The sequence below is a fragment of the Eulemur rufifrons genome, chromosome 9 (genome assembly GCF_041146395.1).
Source record: "Eulemur rufifrons isolate Redbay chromosome 9, OSU_ERuf_1, whole genome shotgun sequence".
Classification (NCBI taxonomy): domain Eukaryota; kingdom Metazoa; phylum Chordata; class Mammalia; order Primates; family Lemuridae; genus Eulemur; species Eulemur rufifrons.
The window spans coordinates 25,597,292-25,609,423 of NC_090991.1; the positions used below are offsets into that span (position 1 = coordinate 25,597,292).

Genomic DNA, 12,132 nt, shown 5'->3' on the forward strand with positions numbered 1-12,132 from the left:
GAGCCCAGCCAGGAGTTTGAGGTTGCAGTGAGCTACGATGACACCACTACACTCTATCCAGAGTGACAGACTGAGACTCTCAAAAAAAAAAAAAAAAAAACCTATTCCAAAATGTAATATATATCCATCAACAGGTGAGTAGATGAACAAAATGTGGCATACACATACAATGAAATATTAATCAGCACTTAAAAAGTAAGGAAATTCTGATAACATGCCACAACATGGATGAACCATGAAAACATGTTAACTGAAATAAGCCAGATACAAAAGGAGAAATATTGTATAATTCCACTTATATTAAGTACCTAGAATGAATAAATTCAGAGACAGAAAGTAGAACAGAGGTTACCAGGGGTGACGGAGAGGAGGAATGGGGAATTATTATTTAATGGATACAGACTTTCTGTTTGGGATGATGAAAAAGTTCTGGAAATGGACACTGATGATGGTTGCACATTGTGAATGTACTTAATGCCATTGAATTGTACATTTAAAATTGATTAACTGGGCTGGGTGTGGTGGCTCATGCTTGTAATCCTAGCACTTTGGGAGGCCAAAGCCAGAGCATCGCTTGAGGCCAGGAGTTCGAGACCAGCCTGAGGAATACAGCAAGACCCTGCCTCTACAAAAAATAGAAAAATCAGGCAAGTGTAGTGGTACATACTTGTAGTCCCAGCTACTGCGGGGCTGAGCCAGGAGGATAGCTTGAGCCCAGGAGTCTGAAGTTGCAGTGAGCTATGATGACACCACTGTACTCTAGCTCAGAGAACAGAGTAAGACCTTGTCCAACGCCCCAAAAAATGACTAAATGGCAAATTTTATGTTATGTATATTTTACCACAATAAAAATATATATACACGTATATATTGAAATCACAGAATATAATAACTTATTTTGATGACCTAACAGCAGTTCTTATGAGTATGACACAGCATGCTAGAGATTTCCAAGACTCTATCAGGGGTTCCAGAAAGCAAACATATTTCCTTAATAATACTAAGACATTATCTGCCTTTTTCTCTCTCATTCACTCACAGTATATACTGCAGTTTTCCAAAGGCTTCTATCAAGCCAGACACTAAAGAGATTTGGAAAAAAAAAATGTAATAAAACAATACCATTCTTCTCACTAAATGTTTTTTGTTCAGCAAAATACAGTTACTACTCATTAAAAATATGTTATATTCACATTTAATAGGGTTATTTGTATTTTTATTTTTAGAGACAGGGTCTCACTATGTTGCCCAGACTGGAGTGCAGTGGGTATTTATAAGCGCACTACAGTTTCGCACTCTTGGACTCAAGTAATCCTCCTGCCTCAGCCTCCCAAGTAGCCATGACTACAGGTGCATACTACCATGCCAGGATGTTATTTCTAAATTCACTAAATAGATATTTCAAAATATTCAGTTTTAATTTCTAATATGGTAAATATCAATAGAAAAAAGTTACATAAATGAAAGAAAGCTCTTTGGTATCTTCAGTGATTTTTAAAAATATAAGGAGGTCCGTGAAACTACAAAGTTTGAGAACTGCTTATCTAATGACATCATTTTAAAAGTGTTTCTTCCTTTTTTAGTACTTATCAAAATATCCTGATCCTTAGCCTATATAGATACATAACCCTCACCTGCTGTCCATTTCGGATAAAAGTTCCAAACCAAGTCCGGACTTTTGCATTTGTTCCAAGAAGCAAACCACTAACAAAACAAACCAAGTCACTCACTCCATCTTCACAAGCTTCATTTTTAGTATGATCCAATGTCAAAGCCACACCAAGGCCTGGCAAGTGACACTCTTCCACCTAACACAGCAAAGAAAACAAACTGAATTCAATATTATAAGGAAATGGGCCAGGATGCTTCAAAAGTATCTAAAGTTTAGAGGAAGAGATCTCACAAAAAACATGAAAACCCAAAGGAAGGTAATAGTATACAATTAAAATTCCAAACCTCAACAAGATTCTAAAACCTTCGCCTCACAAAAACAATAGGATCTCTTACCACCATGCCTCGGACTTTGAGGGCCTGAGAAGGATTCATTTTACACAAGAAGCGTAAGGCATCCGTCCTGCGTCTTCCTCCAAGACTCTCTTCATCTTGTCTTTCTCCATTTTTAATCAGGCCCCTACAAACTAAGACGATAGAAACCATTTTGTTCAGCCTTGAGAATTAATCTTTTATGTAGAATAGACACTACAGATGAAAAAGATCAAGGAGTCTGAAAACATCACAACAGAAACTGGTCAAAATGAAACAAAGAATGAAAAGAGACTTAAAAAAATGAATAGTTAAAAAAAAAAAAAAAAGAATAGTAACCTGTGGGATAATAGCACACAAACACACTTGCAATTATAGTCCCAGAAAGATAAAGGAGCAAAAGACAAAAATAAATTTGAAGAGATTTTCCCAAATTTAATGAAAACTATAAACCCAAATGCTCAACCCCAAGCAGGACAAATACAAAGAAAATCATACCAAGACACATCATAATCAAATTTCTGAAAAGTAGTGATAAAGAGAAAATCTTAACAGTAGCCAGAGGAAATAAAAAAAAATAAACAAAAGTAGCCAGAGGAAAAAAGAAACATTACAGAGGAAGAGAGATAAAAGTTACTACAGAAAACACAATGACATCTTTAAACGGCTAAAAGAAAATCTCATCCTAAAATTTTATGCCCAATGAAAATATCTGTCAAAAATGAGTTTTTCCAGACCAAAAAATCTGGAAAAATTTCTTGCCAACAAAAAATGAAGGTGAGCTAGGCACAGTAGCACACACCCACAATCCCACCTATTCAGGAGGCTGAGGCAGGAGAATCACTCAAGCCAGGGAGTTAGAGACTGGTCTGGGCAACACAGTGAAACCTTGGGTCAAAAGAAAAAAAAAAAAAGAAGTTCTTCAAGTTAAGGGGAAATTATACCAGATGGAATTGTAGAGCTACATAAAAGAATGGAAAGCACCAAAAATGGTAAATATGGGGATAAAGAAAAAGATTTTTTTCCTGCTTGTTTTTGTCTTTAAAATATTAATATAATTAACTGTTTAAAGCAAAAGTAATAACAATGTACTCTAAGATTTATAATACATGTAGGAGTAAAATTTATGACAACAATGGTACAAAGGATAAAAGAAAAAAGAGAACAAATAGAAAACAAATAACAAGGTTATAGACTTAAACCTAACCACTACAATAATTACATTCAATGGTCTGTGTATATGGTCTAAACACTCTAATTCAATGACAGAGACTGTCACTAGATTAAAACAAACAAGATCCACCTATACCTGTCCATAAGAAATTCATCTTAAATATAAAGATACAGATAGGTTAAAAATTAAAAGATGAAGAAAAATATATACCATGTAAACACTAATTGTAAGAAAGATGACATGGCTATATTTATCAGATAAAGTAGACAGACTTCAAAAGAAGGAACATTACTAGGAATAAAGAAGTGTATTTCATAGTGGGAAAAAAAGGCTCTATTCATCAAAAAGATTTAACAATCCTAAATACACACAACCCCAATAATAGGACTTCAAATTATATGAAGCAAAAACTGACAGAACTAAAAGGAAAAATAGACAAATCCACAACTACATTTAGAGATATCAACACTCCTCTCTAACTGATATAACAAGTTGACAGAAAATCAGCTGGGACACAGTTTACAAAAAGCTTTTACATATCATGTGATCTTCAGTAAATCTCTTAGAAAAGTAACAGAAATATTATTACCAATATCTCCATTTAACAGATGAGAAGTTAAGTATCTTGATGGAGATCACACAATGAGTGGGTGACAAAGTCAGGAATTATAACCCCAGATCCAGGGCTTTTCCCTGCCCACCTGCCACCCCAGCTTCCAATTCACAAATCACCTTGCTCAACAAATGCCTTTCTCAACAATCCTCAATCACCAGAAGTTTGCAATAGAGGTGAAAAATTTTAGTTGATTTTTCTCAATTCCTACCCTATACTTTGATGCAAACTAGCAGCAATAAGGCTTAACAATGGTCTAATTGCTGGTATTTCTAATCACACATATCTAATCTTGCTCTCTGGCTATTTCACAGATGTATGTCTCCTCCCTTTGCTCTCTGAGCATAGGGATTACATCTTTTAGTTTCTTGGCATTTTTTACTCTCATAGCACTGTTGACTAATGACAAAAAAAATTTTTTGTTACATACTCACTATAATTAAATTTGCAATGTCAATACCAATTTTTAAATCTCTAAACTCAGTATTTCTACAATAATTTTTCACTGATAAACTTTCAAAAGATAAAATCTGAAATAAAAGCCCATAAATGTTTCTTCTTAGCTCAAAAAAATAGATTCCGTACGTGCCCAAGCAAACCTCTTCAATATCCCATTTTTAAAATAATATTTACCTTCATTAAAACTATCAGGAACATTGGCCACCAAGAGACACAAGAACCAGGCACCATTTCTGACATGTAGCAAGGCTTCAGCTACATCAACTATAGGAAGCAAGGAAGGGAGCTCTATGAGAAAACAAAGTCAGTGTTACTATTAAAAAGTGATATTTCATTGTATTATAAACATCTTTTCACATTCCACACATGTCATCTAAAAGCAATTAAAGTTCTTTTCGCAGTCTAGAGCTGAGCTGCTCAATAAGACAGCCCTAGCCACATATGAGTATTTTAATTAAATAAAATTAAAATAGTTCAGTTCCTCAATCACACTAGCCACATTTCAAGTAACCTATAGCTATGTGAAACCTATAGCTATAGCTATAGCGGCTACTATATTGGACAGCACAACATAGAACACTGCAGAAAGTTTTATTGGACAGTGCTAATCTAAAGAGTTAGTTTCATGAAAATCTTTATACTTTTATGTCCTCTTATTTCTATCATACATACCTATTATAAAGAATTTGGAAAATATAAAAATGTACAAAAGAAGAAAATTAAAATCAGCTCTGATCCCATCACTCAAAGTCAATAACATAAAATATTTTAATTCCCCACAGGTATTGTTTTTAACTTTTAACAAAACTGGGATTAGATTCTACTTACCATTTTGCCCTTTGCTTTTCATTTAACATACTTTAAACATTTTCCAAAATCATTAACAAGCATTAGAATCATTACATCAAATATATCATTTTAATATCTGTATAACATGCCATACTATGGAAATAATGTAATTTACTTAATCATTGTCCTACTATTGGTCATTTTTTACTTAAACTTTTAAGGTATATGCTTATTAGATGATCCTTAAAATAATACAACATTCCAGGCCAAGTAGTTACATAGTATCATTTAATAAGAAACTATGTATGAAATGTATCTTAGCACCTAGCACCGTACCTGCTTGTAAAATACAAAGTACATCTGCAGCTTCCTCCAAATAGACTGGACTCTCAAACAGCTCAGAAGACTTGAAAAAAAATTCTCCATTGGACTCAGACACCTTAAAAAAAAAGAAAGAAAAAAGACGTGAAATCTATTACTTTCAGGTAATGAATTAACTTCTTACTATTTTTATAATTATTTGTTGAGCTCACATACCATGTCTCTTAATGTCACTAATACACTACAGCAGAATATGCAGCATTTGATCAATTTCAACCAATTTAACCACAAGTAGCAGTCACATTAATTATTATTCAGATATGGCAGTATCAGTCTCAAGAATTGATTTCTATCTAAATATGTGCAGACATCTAGAATTAAAAGATAAGGCAAGCCAAAGAAATGAACTAGGAATGCTACCTACATAAGATGTCGCTGAGGAAAAGCCAAAAACTGTAAACTTAAAGCCAGTATAACAAATATAAATTTATGTTCAATTCTAAATAAACTGTTAGAAAAACAAAGAATTAAAACTTAGATCAACAAAACTACCTACTAATTTTTTTGAAAATTTCCTACGGTAGTTTCATCACCATATTTCCCATGTAGTAAAGAATGCTAAACTGAAAAACTGGAAACCTCCCAGAAGAGAAAGGTCACTTATTTTATTAGAGGTACTAAGAAAAAGATGTAGGAAAAATTTTGGTGAAATTTAAAAGTTTCAGTATAGTAGAAAAAAGGAAATTATTATTTGTGATAGAAAGAAATTTTACAAAGATTTGTAATATAGCATAAAAACTTTACCTCAAACTGGCTAAACCCTGCTACCACTATTTTCTTTGGAAACAGAATTTAGTCTTTTTTGTCCACAATTTATACAACTAGGCTGGGCATAGCAGCTCATGCCTATAATCCCAACATTTTGGGAGGCTGAGGCAAGAGGATTCCTTGAGGCCAGGAGTTTGAGATCAGCCTGGGCAATATAGCAGTATCTCATCTCTACAAAAAATAATTAGCCGAGCATGGTAGTGTGTCTATAGTCCTAGCTACTCAGGAGGCTGAGATGGGAGGATCCCTTAAGCCAAGGAGTTCAAGGCTTCAGTGAGCAACGATGATAGCACTGCACTTCAGCCTAGGGCAACAGAGCAAGACCCTGTCTCAAAACAAACAAAACAACCTAAACTTTATTTACTATAAATTAACTGTCTCCAAAATTGTAACCGTAAATAATTTTGCCTCTGAAATTCTGGGCCTAATCTCATATAAGTAATCTTAATATGAAGAGCCAACTTAGTTCTTTGTATGATAAGATACTTGACATTCACAAATTTAAAAATCAGAGTTTTAATTAACCATAATTACTCAAAGATCCATGGTAAAATAATCTATAATTTTGCTGAGAACTTGAATAGCCTTCATCAGTATACAGAAGCAATTCAGTCATGATGGTAAGCGAGTCTAGCCAATCATCATATATCCAATTCGGTATTGATACTCCCTACTCACTGTTACATATAAGATAGTTAATGCTCATCCAGTGTCTAAATGAATCACATATTTTTGAGTTATACTTCACTATTTTATGGGAGAAATTATATCCTATAAAGATCTTATCAACTTTGGTAAATTGTATAAGTCTTGAGATAAATTCCCTTCTAAATGTTAAGAAGCCATTGTGTGGACCCCAAACAGAAAAAAATCTCTATCATAGAGAAGGCAGAATAGGCATAAATGAGAGTAATTAGAGGAAGTAATTAGAGAAAGAAGCCTTTAAGATAGGCTTTTAATATCCTTTCAGCCTTTGAAAGGAAAACACATATCAAATTAGAAATACAAGTAGAAGAGGATGCAACCTGCCTGCCTTCTTGCCTCTATTCCTGTCTGCTTTTCTATATGTAGACATCAAATCATGCATACTTTAAGCTATGGTTAAAAGAAATGCACCTTGTTCATAATTGCCAACAGTTCACTAAGCACTAGACGCAATCGACGAGGTGAATCGCTGTGTTCAAACTCTAATGTCAGTCCATGCTGAAGCTGTGATACCAGGATGCTCTCTCCACTGCCTCCTCCAAGTTTATGCCTAATGAAGTACAAACACGTAAAAACAACAGTTATGAGAAGACTGGTATGGAAATAATTGCATAAAAATTATCTTTTATTGAATAATCTACAAAAGAATGTATAAATTCCAAATGTTCTCTATTACTTCTGAAATACTATTTAGTTTGCCTGTTTCAGGTATTCATACCCTTTGTAAAGACACCATCACAACTGAGAGCTAACACCCACTTCTATTAACAATAGTGGCTTACTATTGGATTCACAATGGGCAGGGGAGCACACATCTGCCCAGACTCTGGGAATCAATGTAAGCTTTAAAAAGCCTGCAAAATGATTCCAATAAATCTCTCTAATCTAAGGGAAGTTACCCTACCCACTTTCCACTGAGAGTAACTGTCCTAATTAGTTTAGCCAGAATACAACAATACATGGCCAAACTTCTCTAGACATGTTATAATACAGAATTCAAAAGATCCTAGAACTTTAACCATAAACAGAAAAGATTTAAGTAAAATGCTCTCTAGAGTTCACATTCTCATTCTATCTTTTCCGGAGGAGCTCTGAAAGCTCAGAAAAACATCTGATTCCCTATTCTTTGACAAATCCAAGTAAATCCCAATCCACATATTATATAACATAGCATTACCTAAGCTGCTGTTCTTTGCTGGCATCCTGTTCTAAAGCATGAAAGTCCACAGACAATAATGCAACAATGGAGTTGACCGCTTCCACTCCAGAGAGAAGGCGAAGGATAAGTTTTTTATCCTGAGCCCAGCTTTGACTCTGGTCAGCAGGAGCACAAAGTGCCATCCGCACCAAACAAGGCAGGAGAAGTCTCAATTCTGGATCACTTAAAGATGCCAGGCGAACAACATCCACTTTCTGCATTGCCTCAAAAGCCAAAGGGCTGACAAACTGAAGGCTTGTACACTCAGTCATTATCACTGTTGATCCTGATGGTAAAAACACAAATGAAAGTAGGGGTATAACTTCCATATTTATGACCATCCCTCTTTTTTAAAAACCCTCAAAAATATGGTGTACCTTTAATAGGCCCCTATGTTAGCAATGTTCCTGGCACTATTAAAGACAAGGCTTCTATCTCCCTATGTTTCTACTGCCATCTCGAAACTGAGGAAGAAAGTATATTAATGTCTCTTCCAGCCTTAGGAATCTTCTGCTCTAACACTCTTATCAAAGAAAGAAAGAATATGAAGCCCAGAGTAATATTACTAGTGGCACAATCCAAGGCTGAATCCTCATCTATTAAATCCCAATCCAAGTCTTTCTCCACTATACCAGTCATTTGAGCTCCATAAAATGTAAATAAAAGTCAGTGAACGGTCATAGTTAACACATTAACTGCCATTTGAGTTGTATTTAACTCACATTAGTTTCGAGCCCAGGGCCTCCTGAAGCAACACACGTCTCTTCACCTTAAGAGCCGTGTGAACTATTTTTCAAGTTGCCTATAACTCACGCATCGAAAACAATAAAAAATAACAAATTTTTCATTAAATTAGAAGAACCGTTTTGTTTTCAAAGTTTTTATTCTATTTTCGTAATAGAACACCTTGGCCCCAAGGAAAAAAATTTTTTTCCTAATGTGGCAGTCAATGCGTTAGGAATGATCCTCTTCCATACCCCTTTAGTTTCACATGCCTACCTAACGTACCTAAAGAAGTGCTGGGCTTCTTTTTCCCACCCTCCCTGAGTCGGTGGAAACACTGGTAAATCACCTCACTGGGCATAAGCAATGCCAGCTATAAAGCTCTAGAGGCCACAACACTACCCTAGGTCCCCTGTGTTACTGGGTAAAAAACAGATGTCTAGGTGCTATGGGAGACAGAAAGGAGAGTCCCACTTGGGCACTTCTCTGTCTTCAGGAGTAATCAAAGGTACAAAAAGTAAACAAATAAAAAGGCAGTGAGCAGGTAGCCAAAGCCATCCCCTCTTAAGACCAAATGACTAGCAGAACTGTGGGTTGTGGGCAGAAACTCTGCTTTGCTTTCAAGCAGGAGGAGCTGGTCTTTTAACAGAGGGGCGGGCAGAGAGAGCAGAGGCGCCAAGACCTGAGCTCATACGTCTCGCCCCAGGCGTAACAGGAGCCAGCAAGTCCCTCAGGCTGAGAAAAGTCTGGCCGGTTGCCGACGTGGACACGCTGAGGTCTGAGAAGCAAACGCTTCATACCTTAAGATCTACCTCTCCAGCCTCAAGGAACCCCAACCGGATTCCGCGTCCTAGAGGCGGGACGCGGCAGAAATGGAGAGCGCGGCCCGAAGTTGGGCCTAGGCGATAATCCGGATCCCCAAACCCTAGCTGTGCCCTGAGTTGATTCGGGCACCAAGAAGTCAGACGCCGGGACCAACCGGGTCGTCGATACGAAGGGGGCAGAAGGGGGATCCCGCACAAAGGCAGAACCGGGACTGGAAGGAGGGAAAAGCGGAAGAGACCTTTGCAACCTGCACCCAGCGCCTTCATTCATCCCAAGCGTCTGACTCCCGCCGGCCACCGTACTGGACTGAGGAAGGGTACCTACGAGAGGAAACCTAGAGTCGTCCGCACCAATGCAACTGTGCGCGTGCGCGGTCCCGCCCCTTCCTCCACCCTATTTTCCCTGCCCAATTTCATCTCCGAAAATTTAGAAATTTGATTCTAGTCCGTTTTCCAGAGCCTACCAGCTGTGTCCTCTTAGATAAGTCACTAGAGCCCTCGGAGCGTCAATTTCATCATCACAGGACTATCATGACATTCAAATGACATAACGTTTGTAAAAGAAATGTTAGTTATCCCCACTATTCTTTGACACTAATGGAAGCAGAAGTTCTAGAATCCCAGAATTTGTAGGAGAATTTAAAAAGTAATCTAATCCCAAACCTTCTTCCGCTCCCGACCTCACACACACCCCTGTCAGAAGAAATTAAACACCCTCATTTCAGGGTCCTTAACTGAGGGGTCCATGAATCCTTAGAGGGCCAATTGATGGGCATTAGGAAGTCACTGAAATCTGTTCAAAACTGAGTGCTTGGCACTTCTGGAAAGAGGGTCTGAAACGTTCAACAACTTCTCAAAAGGAATCTGATCACCCACAAAAGCACCACTAGTCTATATATCTTCATACTATGTCTTGTTCCTGATTCAATCAACATGTATTTGGTCCCTTCTATTTACCAGATACTGTGCTAGGAGCTGATAACAAAAATATTTTGGAGATACAATACTTTAAAGTTTCTAAGACTTTAACAGAGGGATAATCTCTTTAAAAATGAGGTCTGGTTTTCAACATTGAACATCAGCAATCACTGGAATGTATGTTAATGTTACAGTGTTTCTCAAAATTTTTCCACCTAACCCCCAGTAAAACATTTCACCCTGTGGCCCAGGACACACATACACAAATATCCACATACATAAATGTTATAGATGATAAATATACAGTAAATGTATAAATTTATATACTATGTAACTATATAATATATATTCACATTTATGTGGAAACATTTGATGAAATACACATACTACATGTTATGTATTTATTTCAGTTGTTTAAATTGCTGGTCACTACACACTAAAATTGATTTCACAATGGTTACAAACTGTATGACATTGTTATTTTAAGCTAAAATTAAGGATTTATTAAACGCTTGGTACTGCTTTACATCTATTATCTGATTTAATCTTCTGAGGTGGTAATATGATTCTCCATTTCACAATTATGGAAATTGAGACTGAGAAAGATTAAGCAATTTAATCTGCATGAATGGTCATTTCACAGGAATAGTATGAAGGGAATTCAAACATTGGTTTGGGGAATTAATGAGGGTAAGAGGTAGGTACAATCTAAATGATTTTAAAGATCCATTCTAATTCTCATTGTTTATGATCCTTTGTTCACTAATGGAGAAACAACATGCAGATTCAGTATCTCCATCTTGGCCTTTTTGTTACAACAAGAGGCCCATTTGCCATTGTGTGGCGAATGTATCTTGCTCTTACTCTGCAAACCTACATCTTGCTCTTGCTCTGTAAACCTATCTTGTCCTTCCTCAATAAACTTTGTTTCACGCTTGCCAAAAAAAAAAAAAAAAAATCTCCATCTTGAGTACAGAGAACAGCAAATCACATCCAGCCTGACTGAGATAGCTGGAGAGTGAGAGTCATGGTGACAAGTGCTGACAGTTATCTTCCTCCAAGTCATACTCTCCTCCTCTTGCAATTCTTAACTCAGTGAATATCATCACCACCTTGAGGTGCATGAGCCAGAAACCTGAAAGTCATCCTAGACTCCAGTCTCTCTCCCTCATATCAACTTAGCAAAAATCTTTCAAATCATTGAAACATTGTAATGTTTGCCAATAAGATCATTTTGATAATCATTGTATGGAACCCAGACAGACACCCTAAGGAAAAATGATTTACTCATGAGCTTCTGAGTTTTAGTTCTGCTTCCTCTAAGGCCAACTCCCTAACTATATCTAAATCATTTTTTTAGCTTCTATTTTTTTTATTTCATTTTATTTATTTATTTCAGGATATTATGGGGGTACAAACATTTTGGTTACATGTTATGACTTTGCCATACCCAAACCATGATTTGAGGTATGACTTGTCCCCCCTACAACGTTCACCACGTCCATTACTTGTGACTTTACCAACCCCCGACCCCCCAATCCCTGAAGAATATTACTACTGTGTGAGCACCACAGTGTTGATCAGTTTTTAAAAAGAC

The 12,132-nt window shown here is 36.6% G+C and overlaps 1 protein-coding gene across 1 annotated transcript in view; it reads right to left on the reverse strand.

Moving 5' to 3' along the window:
• Positions 1 to 9,908, reverse strand: part of INTS2 (integrator complex subunit 2) — a 47,733-nt gene extending 37,825 nt beyond the window's left edge. The window contains exons 1-7 of the mRNA XM_069481083.1: positions 9,857 to 9,908; positions 8,050 to 8,356; positions 7,284 to 7,422; positions 5,355 to 5,457; positions 4,404 to 4,517; positions 2,008 to 2,138; positions 1,635 to 1,808 (exon numbers count right to left, since the gene is read on the reverse strand). Of these exons, the coding sequence (XP_069337184.1) occupies positions 1,635 to 1,808; positions 2,008 to 2,138; positions 4,404 to 4,517; positions 5,355 to 5,457; positions 7,284 to 7,422; positions 8,050 to 8,356; positions 9,857 to 9,884 (996 nt within the window). The 5' untranslated portion in view covers positions 9,885 to 9,908. The remainder of the gene's footprint in view (positions 1 to 1,634; positions 1,809 to 2,007; positions 2,139 to 4,403; positions 4,518 to 5,354; positions 5,458 to 7,283; positions 7,423 to 8,049; positions 8,357 to 9,856) is intronic.
• Positions 9,909 to 12,132: the final 2,224 nt, after the last annotated feature.